The sequence below is a fragment of the Chelonia mydas genome, chromosome 10, assembly GCF_015237465.2.
Source record: "Chelonia mydas isolate rCheMyd1 chromosome 10, rCheMyd1.pri.v2, whole genome shotgun sequence".
In the NCBI taxonomy this organism is placed as follows: Eukaryota; Metazoa; Chordata; order Testudines; family Cheloniidae; genus Chelonia; species Chelonia mydas.
The window spans coordinates 40,873,711-40,897,170 of NC_051250.2; the positions used below are offsets into that span (position 1 = coordinate 40,873,711).

General features: G+C 42.6%; 1 protein-coding gene across 1 annotated transcript in view; it reads right to left on the minus strand.

Annotated features, from left to right (window-relative positions):
- The window catches only part of REC114 (REC114 meiotic recombination protein), a 126,297-nt gene that overhangs the window by 32,121 nt on the left and 70,716 nt on the right, over positions 1-23,460 (minus strand). The window contains exon 3 of the mRNA XM_043523398.1: positions 18,398-18,481. Coding sequence (XP_043379333.1) covers positions 18,398-18,481 — 84 coding nt within the window. The remainder of the gene's footprint in view (positions 1-18,397; positions 18,482-23,460) is intronic.

A 23,460-nucleotide genomic window follows, 5' to 3' on the forward strand; every position in this document is an offset into this window, starting at 1 on the left:
AGCAGCAGGATACGGACCCTGGACTTCAGGAAAGCAGACTTTGACTCCCTCAGGGAGCGGATGGGTAGGATCCCCTGGGGGACTAACATGAAGGGGAAAGGAGTCCAGGAGAGCTGGCTGTATTTCAAGGAATCCCTGTTGAGTTTACAGGGACAAACCATCCCGATGAGTCGAAAGAATAGTAAATATGGCAGGCGACCAGCTTGGCTTAATGGTGAAATCCTAGCTGATCTTAAACATAAAAAAGAAGCTTACAAGAAGTGGAAGGTTGGACATATGACCAGGGAAGAGTATAAAAATATTGCTCGGGCATGTAGGAAAGATATCAGGAGGGCCAAATCGCACCTGGAGCTGCAGCTAGCAAGAGATGTCAAGCGTAACAAGAAGGGTTTCTTCAGGTATGTTGGCAACAAGAAGAAAGCCAAGGAAAGTGTGGGCCCCTTACTGAATGAGGGAGGCAACCTAGTGACAGAGGATGTGGAAAAAGCTAATGTACTCAATGCTTTTTTTGCCTCTGTTTTCACTAACAAGGTCAGCTCCCAGACTGCTGCGCTGGGCATCACAAAATGGGGAAGAGATGGCCAGCCCTCTGTGGAGATAGAGGTGGTTAGGGACTATTTAGAAAAGCTGGACGTGCACAAGTCCATGGGGCCGGACGAATTGCATCCGAGAGTGCTGAAGGAATTGGCGGCTGTGATTGCAGAGCCCTTAGCCATTATCTTTGAAAACTCGTGGCGAACGGGGAAAGTCCCGGATGACTGGAAAAAGGCTAATGTAGTGCCCATCTTTAAAAAAGGGAAGAAGGAGGATCCTGGGAACTACAGGCCAGTCAGCCTCACCTCAGTCCCTGGAAAAATCATGGAGCAGGTCCTCAAAGAATCAATCCTGAAGCACTTAGAGGAGAGGAAAGTGATCAGGAACAGTCAGCATGGATTCACCAAGGGAAGGTCATGCCTGACTAATCTAATCGCCTTTTATGATGAGATTACTGGTTCTGTGGATGAAGGGAAAGCAGTGGATGTATTGTTTCTTGACTTTAGCAAAGCTTTTGACACGGTCTCCCACAGCATTCTTGTCAGCAAGTTAAGGAAGTATGGGCTGGATGAATGCACTATAAGGTGGGTAGAAAGCTGGCTAGATTGTCGGGCTCAACGGGTAGTGATCAATGGCTCCATGTCTAGTTGGCAGCTGGTGTCAAGTGGAGTGCCCCAGGGGTCGGTCCTGGGGCCGGTTTTGTTCAATATCTTCATAAATGATCTGGAGGATGGTGTGGATTGCACTCTCAGCAAATTTGCGGATGATACTAAACTGGGAGGAGTGGTAGATACACTGGAGGGGAGGGATAGGATACAGAAGGACCTAGACAAATTGGAGGATTGGGCCAAAAGAAATCTGATGAGGTTCAATAAGGATAAGTGCAGGGTCCTGCACTTAGGATGGAAGAATCCAATGCACCGCTACAGACTAGGGACCGAATGGCTAGGCAGCAGTTCTGCGGAAAAGGACCTAGGGATGACAGTAGACGAGAAGCTGGATATGAGTCAGCAGTGTGCCCTTGTTGCCAAGAAGGCCAATGGCATTTTGGGATGTATAAGTAGGGGCATAGCGAGCAGATCGAGGGACGTGATCGTTCCCCTCTATTCGACACTGGTGAGGCCTCATCTGGAGTACTGTGTCCAGTTTTGGGCCCCACACTACAAGAAGGATGTGGATAAATTGGAAAGAGTCCAGCGAAGGGCAACAAAAATGATTAGGGGTCTAGAGCACATGACTTATGAGGAGAGGCTGAGGGAGCTGGGATTGTTTAGTCTGCAGAAGAGAAGAATGAGGGGGGATTTGATAGCTGCTTTCAACTACCTGAAAGGGGGTTCCAAAGAGGATGGCTCTAGACTGTTCTCAATGGTAGCAGATGACAGAACGAGGAGTAATGGTCTCAAGTTGCAATGGGGGAGGTTTAGATTGGATATTAGGAAAAACTTTTTCACTAAGAGGGTGGTGAAACACTGGAATGCGTTACCTAGGGAGGTGGTAGAATCTCCTTCCTTAGAGGTTTTTAAGGTCAGGCTTGACAAAGCCCTGGCTGGGATGATTTAACTGGGACTTGGTCCTGCTTTGAGCAGGGGGTTGGACTAGATGACCTTCTGGGGTCCCTTCCAACCCTGATATTCTATGATTCTATGATTCTATGAAGGACGTGGATAAATTGGAGAGAGTCCAGCGAAGGGCAACAAAAATGATTAGGGGTCTGGAACACATGACTTCTGAGGAGAGGCTGAGGGAACTGGGATTGTTTAGTCTGCAGAAGAGAAGAATGAGGGGGGATTTGATAGCTGCTTTCAACTACCTGAGAGGTGGTTCCAGAGAGGATGGTTCTAGACTATTCTCAGTGGTAGAAGAGGACAGGACAAGGAGTAATGGTCTCAAGTTGCAGTGGGGGAGGTTTAGGTTGGATATTAGGAAAAACTTTTTCACTAGGAGGGTGGTGAAACACTGGAATGCGTTACCTAGGGAGGTGGTAGAATCTCCTTCCTTGGAAGTTTTTAAGGTCAGGCTTGACAAAGCCTTGGCTGGGATGATTTGATTGGGGATTGGTCCTGCTTTGAGCAGGGGGTTGGACTAGATGACCTCCTGAGGTCCCTTCCAACCCTGATATTCTATGATTCTATGAAAACGAAGTAAGAAAGGATACAGCCGTGGGTAAGAGAATGTGTATATAAGGAGAAAGGGTACCGTGGATACCAGTCTAATAGGTTATACTGGCTGTAGAATGACTGTGCCTAATAGGGTACAGAATGTGAGCAAGGCCAAACAGCAAAAATTAAGATGTTTGTACACCAATGCGAGGAGCCTAGGTAACAAAATGGAGGAACTAGAGCTACTAGTGCAGGAAGTGAAACCAGATATTATAGGGATAACAGAAACATGGTGGAATAGTAGTCATGACTGGAGTACAGGTATTGAAGGGTATGTGCTGTTTAGGAAAGACAGAAATAAAGGTAAAGGTGGTGGAGTAGCACTGTATATCAATGATGAGGTAGAATGTAAAGAAATGAGAAGAGATGGAATGGATAAGACAGAGTCAGTCTGGGCAAAAATTACATTGGGGAAGAAAACTACTAGAGCCTCCCCTGGGATAGTGCTTGGGGTGTGCTATAGACCGCCGGGATCTAATTTGGATATGGATAGAGCCCTCTTTAATGTTTTTAATGAAGTAAATACTAATGGAAACTGCGTTATCATGGGAGACTTTAACTTCCCAGATATAGACTGGAGGATGAGTGCTAGTAATAATAATAGGGCTCAGATTTTCCTAGATGCGATAGCTGATGGATTCCTTTGTCAAGTAGTTGCTGAACTGACTAGAGGGGATGCCATTTTAGATTTGGTTTTGGTGAGTAGTGAGGACCTCATAGAAGAAATGGTTGTAGGGGACAATCTTGGCTCAAGTGATCATGAGCTAATTCAGTTCAAACTGAACGGAAGGATTAACAAAAATAAATCTGCAACTAGGGTTTTTGATTTCAAAAGGGCTGACTTTCAAAAATTAAGGAAATTAGTTAGGGAAGTGGATTGGACAGAAGAACTTATGGATCTAAAGGCAGAGGAGGCCTGGGATTACTTTAAATCAAAGCTGCAGAAGCTATCGGAAGCCTTCATCCCAAGAAAGGGGAAAAAATTCATAGGCAGGAGTTGTAGACCAAGCTGGATGAGCAAGCATCTCAGAGAGGTGATTAAGAAAAAGCAGAAAGCCTATAAGGAGTGGAAGATGGGAGGGATCAGCAAGGAAAGCTACCTTATTGAGGTCAGAACATGTAGGGATAAAGTGAGAGAGGCTAAAAGTCAAGTAGAGTTGGACCTTGCAAAGGGAATTAAAACCAATAGTAAAAGGTTCTATAGCCATATAAATAAGAAGAAAACAAAGAAAGAAGACGTGGGACCACTAAACACTGAGGATGGAGTGGAGGTTAAGGATAATCTAGGCATGGCCCAATATCTAAACAAATACTTTGCCTCAGTCTTTAATAAGGCTAAAGAGGATCTTAGGGATAATGGTAGCATGACAAGTGGGAATGAGAATATGGAGGTAGATATTACCACATCCGAGATAGAAGCCAAACTCGAACACTTTAATGGGACTAAAATGGGGGGCCCAGATAATCTTCATCCAAGAATATTAAAGGAATTGGCACATGAAATTGCAAGCCCATTAGCAAGAATTTTTAATGAATTTGTAAATTTAGGGGTTGTACCGTATGATTGGAGAATTGCTAACACAGTTCCTATTTTTAAGAAAGGGAAAAAAAATGTGATCCGGGTAACTACAGGCCTATTAGTTTGACATCTGTAGTATGCAAGGTCTTGGAAAAAAATTTGAAGGAGAAAGTAGTTAAGGACATTGAGGTCAATGGTACTTTGAGAAAGTAACAGATTTTTTTAGACAAAGGAAACGCAGTGGATCTAATTTACCTAAATTTCAGTAAGCTGTTTGATACCGTGCCACATGGGGAATTATTAGTTAAATTGGAAAAGATGGGGATCGATATGAAAATTGAAAGGTGGATAAGGAATTGGTTAACAGGGAGACTACAGCGGGTCCTACTGAAAGGTGAACTGTCAGGCTGGAGGGAGGTTACCAGTGGAGTTCCTCAGGGATCGGTTTTGGGACCAATCTTATTTAATCTTTTTATTACTGACCTTGGCACAAAAAGCGGGAGTGTGCTAATAAAGTTTGCGGATGATACAAAGCTGGGAGGTATTGCCAGTTTAGAGAAGGATCGGGATATCCTACAAGAGGATCTGGATGACCTTGTAAACTGGAGTAATAGTAATAGGATGAAATTTAATAGTGAGAAGTATAAGGTTATGCATTTAGGGATTAATAACAAGAATTTTAGTTATAAGCTGGGGACGCATCAATTAGACGTAACAGAGGAGGAGGACCTTGGAGTATTGGTTCATCATAGGATGACTATGAGCCGTCAATGTGATATGGCCGTGAAAAAAGCTAATGCGGTCTTGGGATGCATCAGGCGAGGTATTTCCAGTAGAGATAAGGAGGTTTTAGTACCGTTATACAAGGCACTGGTGAGACCTCACCTGGAATACTGTGTGCAGTTCTGGTCTCCCATGTTTAAGAAGGATGAATTCAAACTGGAACAGGTACAGAGAAGGGCTACTAGGATGATCCGAGGAATGGAAAACCTGTCTTATGAAAGGAGACTCAAGGAGCTTGGCTTGTTTAGCCTAACTAAAAGAAGGTGGAGGGGAGATATAGAATCATAGAATATCAGGGTTGGAAGGGACCTCAGGAGGTCATCTAGTCCAACCCCCTGCTCAAAGCAGGACCAATCACCAATTTTTGCTCCACATCCCTAAATGGCCCCTTCAAGGATTGAACTCACAACCCTGGGTTTAGCAGGCCAATGCTCAAACCACTGAGCTATCCCTCCCCCCTCTCTATAAATAGATCAGAGAGATAAATACCAGAGAGGGAGAGGAATTATTTAAGCTCAATGTGGACACAAGAACAAACGGATATAAACTGGTCATTGGGAAGTTTGAACTTGAAATTAGACGAAGGTTTCTAACCATCAGAGGAGTGAGCTTTTGGAATAGCCTTCCAGGGGAAGCAGTGGGGGCAAAAGACCTATCTGGCTTTAAGATTAAACTTGATAAGTTTATGGAGGAGAGGGTATGATGGGATAACATGATTTTGGTAATTAATTGATCTTTAAATATTCATGGTAAATAGGCCCAATGGCCTGTGATGGAATGTTAGATGGGGTGGGATCTGATTGCCATATTTGGGGAAGGAATTTTCCTCCAGGGCAGATTGGAAGAGGCCCTGGATGTTTTTTGCCTTCCTCTGTAGCATGGGTCACTTGCTGGAGGAGTCTCTGCTTCTTGAAGTCTTTAAACCACGATTTGAGGATTTCAATAGCTCAGACATAGGTGAGAGGTTTTTCGCAGGAGTGGGTCGGTGAGATTCTGTGGCCTGCACTGTGCAAGAGGTCGGACTAGATGATCATAATGGTCCCTTCTGACCTTAGTAACTATAAATCTATAAAATGGCTTTCAGAAATAAAACAAACTTTCAGGGGAAGCTAGGATTAAATATCCCTCTGCTTGGTTTTAATTTTCTTTTAAAAAATGTAAAGTAGTATTTGCTATTATCTTTCATTCAAGAAAAACACCATTATTGATTTAGTGTCTGAAATGTGCCATGTGCTTTCCAAGCAGAGGAAGATATAATCAAGATCTGAATGCCTAATCTAAATTTTAGAGGACTTTTTCTTCTGATTTTTTTTTTTTAAAAGGATATTTTACTAAACTTGTCAACGTATCCAACTTCTGGATCTCTGTGAAAAACTCACTGAAGTGTAGCACAGAATTAATTGATTTTAGTTTCAGCAAGAGCTCCTCCCCCCCCCCCCCCTTTGGTAAGCTGAAGAGGTAAAAATAATAGCAACAGTATATAACATGACCAAACCTTTAAAGAAAAAACTTCAATACACAACTGGAAATGGGGAAATGAAAGGAAAATCTTGGAAATCAGCTTCTGTACACGAAAACTCTGAAATACAGCCATCTCAATTACTTGGGTAACTTAAAACTAGCTAATAGTCTTGATAGTATTTCCTCCATGAAATCCTTTGCCTTAGATATGCTTTAATCTGCACATTTTTGCTTTTTAGAGGGAGGATTCTCTTAAAATTTGATCTGGTCGTCTTAAACATCAGACCTGGAACAAAAAACTTTAAGGATAAAATAATGGTCGTTGAAATCATAGGTGTTTTGCCATTGAATTCATTGGTGCCAGAATGTCACCCTAAATGTTGAGGGAACTGTGAACAATCTAGGCAACAAGACTTGTGAAACAGTTAGAAGGGTATTCAATATCTAGCAGGAATTTAAATAAAAATAATGCTTTTGCATATGTAAAACAAGGAAAACTTTAAAAAATATCTCTAGTGTCTAGAATTGTTGAAATGGGGAGTTATTTTTAAAAAAATTCCTATTTGCTGAATTCCCTGACCAAATGTTGCCTCTTACTGCATGTTCTAAAGATGGTCTGTATACCCCTTAACTCTGCCCTACTTAAATCATTGTCTGACTCAGCTACATGAGCTAGAATATCACAGGACTGTTAATCTATTATGAATGCAGTGTGGGGGAAAAGGGCCATGTATAAATTTTAGGAAAAAAATCTGTTAATATCAGATAAAATTACTACTCAAAATCAAGAAGGAAATTACTGGCCCTCTGCCCAAAATTCATTCTTGCTATAGGCTTTAAACTACTGTGTTCTTTTTGGCAAAACTGGAATTTATGGGCCATTTTTAATTTTTTTTAAAACTACAAATACACCAAAGTAGACCTTTGAACACAATTTGCCCAAAAAGAAGCTCATTTAAATGAAAATGATATCGTGGTGGATTTGATTTAAATCTCTTAATCATGATTTAAATCACTAGTCAGAAAGACTCTATTTAATCATGGATTTCTACATAAAACTGCATTCTTGTTGGTTGTTATAACCTTAACACACATTCTTCACAACTCAGAGATAGGTTTCATTTTTAGAAGGTACACACTATTTATATTTTTAAGTGATTTAGTTTGAAAACTTTTCAGATTAGTTTTACAGCTATATCAGAAAATGTTTGGTTATTTCATTTACCAAAGGTAATTGAAGCAGATAGTTCACCTCCCAATGACTTCATAAATACCTCCAATTCAACAGGTTAATCATTAATATTTGGAGGATTTTCTTGCCATGCTGTATTAGGAGAACATCACCAGAGAGACATTTAAATTATTTTATTTAACTAAAATAACAACATCGTGTATTCTGGATTATTTTCTTCAACAGCAAACATATAATATTATAACAAAACAAGCATATAATTTTTGAATTTAGTTAAACATTCAAGATTTTTTAAAATTAGGTTTTTGTTAAAATTAACTAAAATATTTAAATGAAATTTAAAAAAAATTAAATAGACTATGTCAGCCAGGTCAACATGAGAAACTTAAAATATTGGCTTCTGCAGCTAACTCAGTCGTCTTCACCTTCATTTTCCTGTTTGTTCATAATCTGGAAAAGAAAAACAAGCTTTCCTGCTTTTTCAGGCCCCAAATGATTTCTCAATTTGGAATGAATTAGTCCAAAGGAAGAAAATGTTCTTTCTACACCGGCAGAAGAAGCTACTGCTGTTAAAAGTGAGATTATCACTTCAACAGTCTCTGAATCCAAGTGCTTAAGTGACTTCCATCAGTTCAGTGGTGTGACTTTCTTTAAAACATCATCAGCAAACGCATTTCTTGAATCATTCTTATTCCCAAACTGGGTCTCTTTTATGGCCTGCTGCCATCATAGGTTTTCCCTTCTAGTCAGAGAATAGTATGGTAGATCTCAAATCAATGAAGGCTATACTCCAAGACTCAAGACTTCTAGAATATGCTGCTCAAACAGTTTCACTTTTGTTTCTACTGCCTGTGCCTCCCTTCTCAAATTTATCTCCACACTTCTTCTCCTTCTCCAGCTCTATTCCAACCCAACAATCTTCTATTCATTGAACTTTTTGAAACTTTTAGAGAGAGGTAAGGGATTGACTCTGTGTACGCAAATTTGCAGAGACAATATAGCTGAGGTCTATTATTTATTTATTAAAAACATTTTTGCTGTTAACAAGCATATTATCTCTGGAGACACAAATCCACAGTTTGAGAACTGCAAAAGAGAAGGTTACTCACCTGCAGTAACAGGTTCTTCGAGATGTGTGTCCCTGCGGGTGCTCCACTCCAGGTGACAGTGCGTCCCAGCACCGTTTATCGGAGATCTTCTTCTGTAGCAGTGCCTAGTCGGGATGCATGCACTCAGCTGCTGTCTCGCGGCGTCGTTAGGGAACACACATCTTGAAGAACCTCAGTTACTACAAGGTGAGTAACCTTCTCTTCTTCAAGTGCTGTCCCTGTGGGTGCTCCACTCCAGGTGAACGTGAAGCAGTGCCCATTATGGTTGGTGGGATTTTGGAGTTGCGGCAGTAATAACGGTAGACAGTACTGTGTGGCCTACTATGGCATCTGCTGTGGTATCCTGTGTGATAGCACAATGTTTTGCGAATGTGTGGTCAGATGTCCACGTGGCCACCTTGGATATGTAAGTAATAGGTACGTTGTGGAGGAAGGCAACAGATGTTGACATCACCCGAGTAGAATGAGTTCTGATGACCTCAGGTGGTTGAGCATTCCAAGTCTGGTAGCAGGATCTGATACAGTCAGAGATGCACTGGGAGAGTTGTTGCTTAGAGATGCCATCACCCCTTGATCTCTCGGTAGTGGAGACAAATCACCTAGCCATTTTGTAAATCCCCTTAGTTCTGTCAAGATAGAATGCAATTGCCCATCGGATGTTGAGGATATGTAATGCTGCTTCCTGTGGAGTCTTATGAGGTTTGCAATAGAATGCAGGTAAGTGTTACGGTTGGTAAAGGTGGAAGGTAGACACCACACTGGGGAGGAATTTGGGGTGGGGTCGCATCGTAACCTTGTCTTTAGAGAAAATCATGTAGGGAGGGTAGGCCATCAGGGTGCTTATTTCACCGACCCTTCTCGCTGACGTTATGGCAACCAAGAAAACTACTTTCATAGGCATATGGAGCACGGATGAGGTAGCCAGGGGTTCTAAGGGAGGTTTCATGAGACCTTGGAGAACTAGGCTGAGATTCCAGGAGGCTGCTGATGGATGAATCTCAGGGTAGAGATTTTGCTGGCCTGGGAGGAACCTTTTTATGGTGGGGTAGGCAAAAAGTGAATATCCATCCAGCGGGTCATGGAAAATGGTGAGGGCCATGAGGTGTACTGTGATAGAACTGAGAAAGAGCCCGTCCTGTTTTAATTTCAAAAGGTAGTCTAAAATGTCAGGAAGGGTCACGGTCTGGGGTGTCAAGCGTCTGTGGAACCATCATATGGAGAAGCATTTCGACTTTTGCAGGTAAGTCTTACAAGTGGAGTCTCTTCTGTTGTGCAGGACGACTTACTGGACCTGTTCTGAACAGGCTAATTCATGGGTCTGAAACCATGAAGGAACCACACCGTCAGATGGAGTTTCCGGAGCTGCGGATGCAGAAGCCAACCATTGTCCTGGGAGAGCAGATCTGATCTGTTGGGTAGAATCCTTGGAGGACGGACGGACATACCATGTCTGTCTGGGCCAAGCTGGGGCAATAAGTATGACCGTGGCCTTGTCCTCTCTGATCTTGCGTAGACCCCTCTGTATCAGTGGGATCGGCGGAAAAGTGTGCATGAGGGATTTGTTCCACAGAATGAGGAACGCATCCCTTAGGGATGCGGTCCCGAGTCCCGCTCTGGAGCAAAATACATGGCATTTGTGGTTCTGAGTTGTGGCAAACAGATCTATCAATGGGGTGCCTGAGTGAGAGAAGAGTTGTTGGACTATCGTGGGATGTAATTCCTATTTGTGCTCCTCAGAGAACTGTCTGCTGAGTGTGTCGGCAGTAGTGTTGTGACACCCAGGCAGGTAAGAAGCGGTGATTTCTATGTGATGTTGTATGCACCAATTCCATAACCAGATGGCTTCTGTGCATAGGGAGTGCAATCGTACTGCCCCCTGCCTGTTAATGTAGAACATGCATGCTATATTGTCCTTCAGGACCCAAATGGATTTGTTCTTTATGATGGGGAGAAACTGAAGGCAGGCGTACCCGATTGCTCTGAGCTCTAGAAGATTTATGTGCAGATGTGTCTCTGATAGGGACCAGAGGCCCTGTGCCATGTGCTCCCCTAGGTGCGCTCCCCAACCTATCAGGGAAGCATCTGTGGTGACTATGAATACTGAGGCGTGTGGATGGAAGGGGCACCCATGCATAGGTTCTCTGGTTTTGTCCATCATTGTAGGGAGCACTCTATCTGCTGTGTGGGTATCAGGGTGGATTTTTGGAAGTTTATTTGCAAGCCTAGACTGTGGAAGAGGGAGATGGTAAAACGCATTGCTTTTAACATCTCATCGTATGAGCTGCCCTTGATAAGGCAATCGTCTAAGTAGGGGAAAAGTATAAGCCCATGTTTGCGGAGGTGGGCCACGACTATGGCTAGGGTCTTGGAGAATACTCTCGGTACTGTGGAGAGACCAAATGGAAGTACTCTGTATTGAAAGTGGTCATGTCCGAGTGTGAATTGCAGGAAGCATCTGTGTGCTAGATGAATGGATATGTGGAAATAGGCATCCTGTAGGTCGAGGGCTGTGAATCAGTCCCCTAGTTCCAGCGTGGGTATTATTGTGCCCAATGCGACCATCTTGAATTTCTGTACACATACAAATTTGTTCAGTCAGCGTAGGTCTAGTATAGGCCTCCATCCCCCACCTTTCTTTTGGGTCAGAAAGTAGTGGGAGTAGAAGCCTTTCCCCTGATATTGCATTGGTACAGGTTCCACTGCACCTAGCTGTAGAAGATGAGCCACTTCTATGCAAAGTAGGTGCTCGTGAGAGGGGTTCCTGAAGAGGGACAGGGAAGGGTGGGCGGGCAAGATATGAAAGGGATGGAGTAACCCGACTCAACTATTTCCAGGACCCAGCTCAACTATTTCCAGGACCAGGATCCTGGGTGACCCGTTGCCAGACATGGTGGAAAACCTGGAGGCGGTGGCCAAATGGGCAAATAGGCGGTGGAGTCAAAGGGTGGTTGCGCAGACCCCCGACCAGCACTTCAAAATTGCTGTTTTTGTTTCCCGATGGGTGGGAGGTAGCTGGTTGCACATGGTTTTGTCTGCGCCTAGGTGGTCTGTTGCGGTTTCTCCCAATATCATATGGTCTGGGCTGGGGATGGTGATCTTGTGCACGGGGCCTCTGATAAGGTTGATACCATTGTCTCCTGGGGAGGGACGGGTATATGCCCAGTGTGCGCAGGGTGGCTCTAGAGTCTTTCATAGTGTGAAGGACTTAGTCAGTTTTTTAAAGAAAAAAGTTCCTCTTTGTCAAAGGAAAGGTCTTCGGCTTTGGTCTGCAGATCTTTGGGGATACTGATGCAGTCAGCCACGAAGACCTGCGCATCACCACCGCAGTTGCAGTAGTGTGGGCTGCTGTGTCCGCCATGTCCACTCACCTGTCCTCTGGGATATGGGAGGCAAAATCAAAGAGCTTGTTGTAGTTGTCGTAGTCATAGCTTTGAAGGAGGGCGGAGTAATTTGCCATTCTAAATTGTAGAGTGGAGGAGGTATAAACCTTGCGGCCCAGGAAGTCAAGGTGTTTGAGGTCTTTGTCTTGCAGAGTGGGCCGGTATTGTGGCGGTTTTGTTCTGTGCATCACTGCATCCACCACAAGAGTAGGGTTGTGGGTGGGAAAATAAGAAATCTATGTCCTTAGTGGGAACGTAATATTTACGTTCAGCCTTCTTGCATGGAGGCAGGGGTCTGCTAGAGAGTATCAGCTGGTTCCGGGAGGGTTTCATTTATGGGTAGCGCAATCTTTGAGAGCACAGAGGGTTGGAGGATTTTGAGGAGTCTGTGTTGTCTCCTGGACTTCCTCCAAAGGAATGTCCTGGCTGACTGCCACCCTCTTGAAAAGTTCCTGGAATTGCTTAAAGTCGTCCACATTTTGTGGAGGTGGAGGCATGAGGGCTTCATCTGCGGCAGATGGAGAGGCAGGAGCCAGTAAATCCGGGAAGGGTTCATAGCCCACATCTTCAAGAGGGGGTTCAGGAGCTCTAGATGTAGACGGAGCTGGAGACAGAGGCGCAGAACAGGCTTGCAGTCTGGTGGTAGGGGCATGAGGAGGAGTGGTGGCAGGAGCCAACAAAGGGTACTACTGAGGCCAGGGCATGGGGTAGGAAAAGTGGGTCCCCTCCCACAAGGGGACAAAATAGGGAAACTGAGGCTGGTTCTTGTGAGGTGCTGAGCCTTGAGACAGATATGGCTCCGGTGGAGGAGGAGAATCAGGCAGGGAGAACTCTGCCTGCTGCTGCATGTCATTCTCGCTGTCAGTGAAGGTAGCCAGGTCAGGTGGCAAGAGCGGTTGTTCAAACAGTTAGCACTCTGTGTCGAGGAGCGGAGAGTCAGGCTCAGGGGCCATGGAGATATCATCCTGATACAGAAATTGTTGCTGCTCTCTGGGCTGTGGTGCTGCGGAGCGTGGAGTGTGAGCGGCAGCCCACAGCAACTTTTGTTTAGCTTTAGCAGGAGCCACGGGCCGTTTGTAGGAACCCTGCAGAGGTTCCGTGTCTGCTGCATGGGTGACGGGCAGGCTCAGTGCCAATGTTCTTGTCAGCACTGAGGTGGAATGGGCTGCCAGCACCGGGTCCATCATCAGTGCCGGCGGGACTGGTGCCGAGGAGAGCTTCCCACTGTGGGAAGTCGGGTCCCTGCTTTTGCACCCCACGTGAGCCGCGGCTGAGGTGCTGGGCCAGTCGGAGGCACCTGCTCTTGGCGCTGTCAGCACCGAGGGTAAAGATCTTTCAGGAGACCCTTTATCCTTTTGAAAGTCCCTGTGCGGAGACATTGGGACTTCCTGCCTCTTTGCCTGAGAGGGTGAAGCCGTGCTCCTGGTTGGTTCCAACTTAGCAGGGGAGCGTGAGGGAGAGGGTTTACTGCCCGTCTCCACACGTGGTTGCAGAGCTTTCTCCATCAGGAGCATTTTTAGCTGCAAGTCACTGTCATGACGAGCCCTAGTTTTCAGGTTGGTACAGTGGAGACACTTGGCAAGGACGTGTGTCTCGCCGAGGCATTTCACACCGAGTGAGTGCCAGTCAGACCATGGCATAGGACCCCGGCATCATGGAAGTATGACTGCTTGGGGGGAAGACTCAACGGGAGATGAACATGAGAGAAAAGTGTGTGTTTGGTTTCATTCGTTTTAAACTAACGAAATATTCTAAAAGAAGGTAGAGAACTGGGATATGTCTAGCTAACTATTTCTATTCCTTTCTACTTGTCACTGAAGGAAATCAGGGAAGAGGTTAGCACTGCCCCGAGTCCCGTTTTCAGCCGAAGAAGGTTGAGAAGGAACTGAGGGGGGAGCGGGACGTGTGCATTCCGGCAGACCCTAATGACGCCACAAGACAGAGCTGAGTACGTGTATCCCAACCAGGCACTGCTACAGAAGATCTCCGATCAATGGTCACCTGGAGTGGAGCACCCACAGGGACAGCACTTGAAGAAGAACTAAGCATCTCTGATATCTTCTAGACTGAGCACTGAGTCCCACTAGGTAGATAGAAGGATTAACCTAAATCATCTATACAGCAGCCCCCTGGAGCCCATAAAATTGGGTCCCTAATCCATGAACAATTGGAACTCATTTACAAAACTTTTCTTAAACATTACATGAATATATTGTCTCATTCTATAGAATTAGAATTTATAATCCCTATTCCATGATAAGATACATTATAGCTCAAAGATATTTCATCTAAAACTATCTTTAGATAGGTTTTTTTCCTCAAAAAGCATTTTATCAAAATAATCTGATTTAAATAAAAAAAATTGGATTTTTTTATTTAAATCATTGATTTTTATCCACCCTGGATGATATAGATCCCAAGGAGGATGTTTTGGACAATTCTTTCTTCTTTATCTCACATGGAACAGTATATGCAATTGATCTTGACTTTGAACTGCTAACATTTCTCTTTTTTTACTTCCCTTTTTCTGTTCCTTTTGGTAGATTTAGTGGAATTTGATAAGGCTACTCATTTTTCCTTTGAAATTATGAAAACCCTTATCCTTATTTGATTCCCTTCGTTATATTTACAAAATATCAATAAATAAAAAGGGTAACAAAATGGCCATGTCAGAGATGTCCATGACTGCTTGTAAGGCTATTCTGGTCACCATCTGACCTTCTCTAATGGTCTCCCTTAACTCTTCCCTGGTATCCTTTGCCCCTTTCAGCAGGAGGAAGGGGTCACCCTGTCCCACGTCAAATTATATTTGGTGAACACCTGGTAGTTTGCCTCATAGTTTCAGTGAGGCAGAGAAGAGGCTTTGCACTCAGACAGGTCTAGCTCTTTGGCCGCCTTGTCCTTGGGCCTTGTTTTGATTTTTGAGTTTTCCTGCACTGTTGCAACTACCAATGATCCTGAGTTTGGTAAGAGTAAAAGTGTTCAAAATTTTTTGGAGACACTTGATCTCACTTCTCCACTTGTTTAAATAGAGGCTGGATAACAACTCAGTTTTGCCAGCGCTCTTTGGCTGGTTCCAGTATTTCTTCATCAAATTATTTCTAAAAGATGAGTTTGAGGCTAGGAGAAATGTAGTAGGTTAGGCCTTTTGCCAGATTTAATCTCGTTGCTACAGATGGTAAGGAGAGTAACGGAGGGTGGGTCATGGCTGCTTCACGAAAGCTTATGTTCAAATAAATTTGTTAGTCTCTAAGGTGCCACAAGTACTCCTTTTCTTTTTAGTCCAAAGGTGTAAATTGTAACTACTAACACACTATTATGTGGAACTTTATTAAACAGATCTCAAGGGACATTTACAAAGGTAAACATAAATATTACTTTATAGATATGATGAGTGAGCGATAGAAGGTTTCGATTTTGCCTTAAATCACACAGTTAGCAACCCAGCCAGTCTTCCAATTCTCAGTCCAGAGCCCTTCCTCTTTATAAGGCAACAAAGCCTTCTCAGCCCCTAATTGCACAACTGCTACCCAGATTTCCTACTACCACCAATGTGAATTTCACACCTGGAATGGTTATATAATTGAGGACCTGAGGAAATATCCTTTAAAGAAAAATACAGTTGTGGTGCAAAAAATTCTGACTAGTTCTGATTTTCTTAAATGTGCAACTCATCTAAATCAAGACATTTCCAAACTAAATTTCTCAATTAAAACAGCAGCAGAATGGGTTTCTGAACTGATAGTCTGTTTTTAAACAATGCCTTGCAAACTATTTCACTAGAAATGCAATATTATCAACTGAGTGAATGTCAAATTGGTTTTCATAAATCTTTTTCTAAAGTATATAATCCCAGTCATTAATCTCCATGTTTCTTTGATGAGGATCATTCTTTAGACTCTTGCATCCGATGAAGTGAGCTGTAGCTCACGAAAGCTCATGCTCAAATAAATTGGTTAGTCTCTAAGGTGCCACAAGTACTCCTTTTCTTTTTGCGAATACAGACTAACACGGCTGTTACTCTGAAACCTGTCTTTAGACTCTGTACAGCTGTGAAGCAGGTAACTGGGAACATAGAGAACAGGAGAAAAGAGAAGCAGCAAAATAAATGAAATGTGGTTTGTGTGTTTTTTAATTTCCTACTATGTCAACAAAATAAAAAGCAAGGAGCATAACAAAGGAAAAGCAATTGAAATTCCTGCAAAATATTGAGACACAGAGAGAGAGGCAGGAGACCTTTGAATAAGGGAAAGCTGCTTATTTCTTTTCAAAAACAGGACTTATTTCTCAGTAAACATATCATAATTATACCATTATATAGTGAATATAGGGCAGTCACAGGGAGGTTGGGGCTTCAGAGTTGAGTCTGTTATGGATGATAATACTGCGGAGCCGAAGCTAGTGTTTGAAGCAGAGTCTGCAAAGGTATGTATGGACACCCAGGTGGCTGATCTGCAGATTTCTGAGAAGAAGGCAAACTGATCTCATGGACTATGTGCGAATTCCGGATGGAGGTACTATCTTGAGATGGTCGGTACTGAGGGCGTACATACTGATGCTGTCTTCCTGGAAGCGGCATGATCTCCTTTCCTGTACCTGACAGGCATTACTGATGCTTCGAAGCCTGTGTCCTTAGGGTCCTTAGGCATATCAGCAGTATCTTTTGCACTGGATCCATGTGATCTATGGGTACCATGCTTAGATGCCTTCAGTGCCATCAGTACAGGGGAGACCGAACATGCTGGGGATCTCCTCTAGCTGGTTCAGGTCTCACTACGAGGGCTTGAAGCTCTCTTTTTGGAGGTCTTACGTGGAGAGTCTGAAGGATTTCTCTTGGTTCACTGGCCTTGGAGATGGAAGGCTGTGGAGAAGACTCACATCACCTGGGAGACTCTGGGCCCAGGTCAGACACCGGCTGATGAGCTCGCTCCATGAGGAGCAGATTTAGTTTCAGTTCCCATTTTTTCAGGATTTGGTTTTTGGCTGCTGACAGATGGTACGCTTCTGTGGAATGTGGCCCTCCCCGAGGCAACGGACACAACAGGAATGCCCAACCATTACCAGAATGGACTCCTTGCAGGAGAGGCACCTCTTAAACCTGGGCGAACCAGGCATACCTGTTACTGAGGGCAATCCCCAATTAAGGGAGAAAAAAGGGAAGAAAAAAAAACTAAAGGAAACTCTATGATACTAAGAAGAAAAACAGTAAAACTAGCTAAGAATGAATTTCTAAAGAGTAAAGTATCTGTGAATGCACTGCTAATCGCTCCGTTTCTAGCCTGGGTGCTTTAGAAGGAACTGAGGACAGTTCTTCCACACAGTACTAATTAGCCTAGAGGCAGATCATGAGGAGGGGAGAGTGCATGTGCAGGCCCAACACACACTGCTACCAAAGATCTCTGATCAGAAGTGCAGAAGCTACAGTGGAGCACCCATAGGGACACTACTCGAAGAAGAACTAGGCTATTTCTGAGGCAAGAAAATGTCTTTCCTGTTCACTTGAACAATGTTTGTTATTCTTCTTCGAGTCTACTAGCATTCTGCAGACAATAAGGTGTTTTTCCCTGCAAACTGTAGAATACCACTTCTCTGTTTATAAATCAAACATACCTATATAAAAACAAAATGCAATCACTGACTGTTAAGCAGTCTTGTGACGGGTCCACATGAATCTTTCATAAGGAACAAAGCAAGAGCTATGCTAGACATTGCTTCCTTCACTTACAGCTATATTAGCCAGTTATGCACCTCCCCCACATGATCCTGGAAATGTGGTATGCTGGAACAGGTCAAAGAATCACTGGGGCGTTCTTATGCCCCAACTATTCTACACCTGAATGGGAGAGGCGCAGTCCATAACACAGCACTCAGTTCTGAGTTTCAGACTTACACATCCTAGGAAACTGATGTCATTTCTACCTAAAATCTTGTTTAGATGTCTAGGACAATCTGGAGCACTTTTAATTATACCAAATAAGCACATGTAGTTAAAATTTTTATCCATGGTCACGTATGATGAATTCAAAAGTATCTAGGCTCCAAACCATCTACTTGCAAAGAAATTCAAGTAACAAAACCATAGGTCCATTAGCTTGAGGAAAGGAGTTCCTTCATCTTCACCTTAAGCATACAAATAACTCACTGTACCTTTGAACTTCCTATTGAATTTCACCAAAATCAACACAAAAAAATGACATTGCAGATATTAAGTTCAGACATAGCACCCAGATTTTTCTAGCAGAAACAACAATGCAACTTACTTTTAACTTTGAACCAAATAACAGACAATCTGCTCTTCTTACTATCTTCAACCATTTGTGGGCATCAATTAATGAAAAACCTTCCTGAAATTAAGCAAAAAAAATAGTGACTTGGACAGAAAACAGAAAAGCAAAAGGACCCAGTTATGCAAGCTAATAAACTGACCCTGGTCAGTAAATGAGAAAATATTTACAACATGAATTTAAGGCAAAGAAATTCTTTCAGAAATAAAGAATGTAAATACAAATCTTATATATTTTGGAAGAAAAATATTGTAATAAACAATATTTATCATACATAAACATAACACATATACAATACAAAATTTCCAGGGTTTCATTTGTTTTTACCACAGTATGAAATTAAGTTAAAAATATATCTACAGCAGTACCAGTACATTAAACTAAAGTTTTATTTTTAAATATATTTCACAATTCATACATCATGAAAGGCAATTTGACTTGTACTATATAATGCCTTCCACAAAGAGCTTTGAATTCTACTCACAAATCCCATGCAGTAGCCCTAGAGGGCAGCAGAGGACATGCAAGTCTTGAGAATGTGGTAACAGCGGGCTTGTCTACAGCTGAGAAAGATACTTAGGTATTTTCTCAAGATATACTTAAAGAAAACAAAAACGTTCTATCAAATTATTAAAGCTTATACACCAGTTATGTTGACTGTGAATCTGCTCACATAAGCAGTACATTAAACTACAAAGTTTAGCGTGTGGTACTAATTTAGGAAGCTGATAAGCTGACTTTACAAATTTTGCATACAAACTGGCTATGCATGTCAAAGCTATTTCACAGAGTGTTGTATACTCAGCACGAGACTTCCACCATGGAACTCTAGTACACTGCTGTCCAGGTTAAAAAAAGTTTAAACATCACCTGAAATACTCTAGCAGGGGGGAAATGCTCCATCTATTATCTCCAAGATATTGCCTTCTTGGGATATAGCAATGAAAAAGTTGAAGTTATGTACTTATTTAAGTTATATAGATTTCATCTTTTAAAAGATGTGTTGGCAAAAGAATTAATGTGAAATCTTTATGTATTGTAAATAAAATTAGATTGCTCAATAAATACGTCAGCAGGATCTCAAGTGAACAGTTTTTATTAATTCATCACAAACAGTTTAGAGGAGCATGAAGGATCCCCAGAAGGATTTCTGAGGCAGTCAAAGATAAGAGAAAATCTCAAAGGGGACAAATGGCAATGACAGAGCTCAGAAGACTATTTAGAGAGGCAAAAGGAAGATGAAATGAAGGCAAAGATGAAGGAAGAGAGTAAAAAACAGCACAAAGGGAGTTAGCTAAGCATGATGTGAGCTGTACATGATCTGAAACCATACCAATTGTAGGCCTGTTGACTCAAGCCAAGTGTTTCTATTTGAGTTTATAACATAGATATTTACTGAAATAGCATAAATCCCCTAGAACTAGGGTTCTCAGACCTTTTTCATAGTGAGGACCATATCTTAATAGAGAGACAATCTCCTTACCTATTCTTGAATGTATAGCATGCTTGTGGCAACTACTACAGTTGCTTACATGCAAAAATAGTATCAGGAAAGGATTTAATGTATTTAAGCTACCTTTCAATGAAGATCAGCAGCTAGAAATAAGAAGAGAGCCAACACCATTTTACCAGCCAGCTTTCCTCAGACTACCAGCGGTTCACTGACCACAGTTTGAGAACAGCTGCTCAGGAGTCAAACATAAGTCAAAAGGAAACAACTACAAAAAACAAGGAAGTAGAAACAATCTAGCAAACAACAACAAATCATAATATCAGATGCAGAAGCAATTCCTGAACCAAACTGGCTGTTATGAGTCACCAAGAAGCCAAACAACAGAAAAGTAAGACCACAAAATGAGTTTTGTCATGACCAACATACAATTTTATTACTATTTCTTCCCCTCAAGAATAGGATTCTGAATCCTGCTAGCTGGAAAAGGCAGCTGTGATGGGTTGCAGATAGCAACCAAGGATTATTCTAATTTTCAGCAATAGCTGCATACAACATATAAAAGGGAAGACAGACAAAAAAAGGGGAGGTAGAGAAACTGAGGGTAGATATAAAGAAATAATGGAAGGGAAAAGGGAAACCCAGAAACTCAGTGGAGGGTGAGACACCCCTCAGCCCCCAAGAAAAAAAGTGCTTTCAACATCTGCTCAGAGAGAGGTAGCTGAATTACAGTTTTTCATTATATATAAATAGGTTTGATTTTATATACCTAATGACATGAATATCTCAGACACATGCCTAGTAAAGCAACACCTGTCTGGTCTTACTGATCAGAACTGGTCAGTACTTTAATGGGAGACACCTCACACCTTACTCCCACTCCTGCATTGTAGGTTATTAGGTTGTACTGGGGAGGCAGTAGATGGCACTCTTTTCTCCAAGTAAGAACTAAACCAGTGTCGCATGCCTCAGATAAAATTTAAAACCAAAATGCTGAGTACCTATTACAGTCATTAAGGATACCATCGCACTTTTCCAGAGAATACTGGCTAAATTCCATTTTAACTACAGTCCACATATCTAAATTCTACCAATTCTATTTAATTGAATATGGTATTCCTGAATTCCTGTAATGTTATTATTACACATACAGTATTTCTAAAGAGCCCAAAACTGTTGCACCTGGGCACACTTCACATGAATTATCAGTTAGCAACATGAGAATTGCCAATACCAGATCAGACCAATGATCCAGCTAATCCACCATCCCATTTTAGGCAGTAGCCAGTTTCAGAAGAAGGCACAAAAATCTCCATAATAGACAATAATGAAATAATGTGCCCATAGAGGAAATTTCCAGGCAGTTAGTGGTCACACAGTTCTCTCTAAAGTATACAAAAGTAGTAGGAGATTACAAATGTATCCATTCTGGTATGCCAAATTTCCAAACACATTTTAAGTGCTTTCCTAATTTTAGCAGTAAATCTGTTGAGGCATGTACATGTTTTGAATATCCTAATTCATATTCATTCTGTTGGACCCACTGGGGAGAAGATAAGATTTACATGTTGAGATGAGATGGAGTAAAACAACACCTACCGTAAATGGTATAAAAATACAACTAAAATTTCTAGAGTATTGGGTAGCATTTTACATTAAGTATTTCTAAGTTAACTGTACACTGTACGGTGTACTTAGAGATACTCTGCCTAATTATGTTCTCAGTTACGTAGAAATTGACCCACAATACAAAGTACTACTGAATACTGAATACAGAGAAGTATTAGTAACTTACTGGCTAAAAATATACTGTGTGCACATAATTTTTTTAATTAAATGTTTGAACAAAATTCAGACAATGTTAAATCTGAGTTTTCAATCACTAACAAAGAAATTATGTTACATTTCCTACAGAAATGTCATCCTTGTTTAGCTGTGCAGATACAATAAAATGAGGTGTCATTATATGAACACATAAAATAAAGCAAAATGCTAAGTGTGCATCTTAAATTAAAGGTGTGGTTTAAAACTAAAGGTGTGGTTTAAAACTAAAGGTGGGTCAAAATGAAAAGTCCGAATCAGAAACTCCTCAAATGTGGAAGGGGATTCACTTCTGATTACCCACATCCACCCCATATTTTCAACTATAGCCTGTGTCATATGCAAAATCCAGAAGGGATCTCTGGTTCCTATTCAGTGAGGGAACAAATAATCAAGATTTTGCACCATTTAAGATGGCAGAAGTTTTAAGAGAACAGAATGTAACATTTCAGTGCCAGCAATGTACTATGAAACCCAGGCCTAGACATATGCTTCAATTCTTAACCTAAACCTTGATGTGGATCTAAAGCACTGTCTCCTTGGCTAATTTCCAGATTTAACACTCAAATTGATCTTATAAATGAAGTTTTAAAATATTCTTACAGAAACAAAAGTATTTAAAAATCTGTGTATAAAATGTGCTGTGCATGACCCATGGGGAGAAATAAAGGACTTTCACCTTACCACTTAAACAAAAGTATAATAATTAAGGCTGAGAGTCATTCATGGAGGGAAAGGAAGTCACTGCTTCTGCAACCTCCGTGAATTTTGCAGCACTGGTGTGGCTGACCCCAGGACCATCCCAGCAGCTAGGGAAGCCCTAGGGCTGCTGCTCTGGTAGCCCCAGGCAGCTGGTCCCTGGCGCTGCCCTGGAGCAGTGGTCCAGAACTAGCGGCGGTGGCGGCGGGGCCCTGGGACATCGCCCGCGTGGAGCAGTGGGGGTGGGGGCCTCGGCTGCCCCCCACCCAGAGCAACAGCGGGGCCGTGGGCCGCCCCCCAGCAGCAGCGGGGCCCCAGGCCACCCCCCTCCCCAGCAGTGGCAGGGGGCCCTGGGACACTTCCAGCAGCAGCGGTGCCCAGGCCACCCCCCGCAGCAGAAGCATCATCCCACACTGCTCCCCCCTCCCCCCCAAGCAGCAGTCTTCAGGAGTGCCCCCCTCCCAGCAGATAAGAGGTTACTGGTATTTTTAGCAAAAGTCATGGACAGGTCATGGGGCCGTGACTTTTTGTTTATTGCCCATGACCTGTCCAAGACTTTAACTAAAAATACCTGCGACTAAAAGTGTAAATGAAGACGGACCAAGTACTAAGCCTAGTTGTTTTCGCAGGAGAAGAACAGTCCACATGTAAATTGTAAGCACAGAAGACAAGGCATACTTTGATAGAAAGCCACTATTCACACCCTACAGTATCTTAGAAGCATTTTAATGGATGAACAATCTCTTCCTGGGATAGAGCCTGTGACTGCTAGCTTAACTGCTAGGAGTTGCTATCAGATGCTTGGAAATGATATCAGGGAAGGCACTAAGTATGAGCAATGCCTCCCCAGTATCACAGTTGTGAGTTGGGAGGGGGGAGGGAATTCCTTCTTGGCTCACAGAATGGCTTAGCTGCATAGCTTAAAGAGATTCTTCAGGTGACAGCACTGAAACAAGAAATAGTAGAGGGAGCTGTCACAAAGGGCAAGAAATTGCAGCTATGTGGGGCAGAGAAAGGACAAAAGCCCCATCAGTAATCCCTTTATCCATGCAAGTGTCAGGGACAGGCA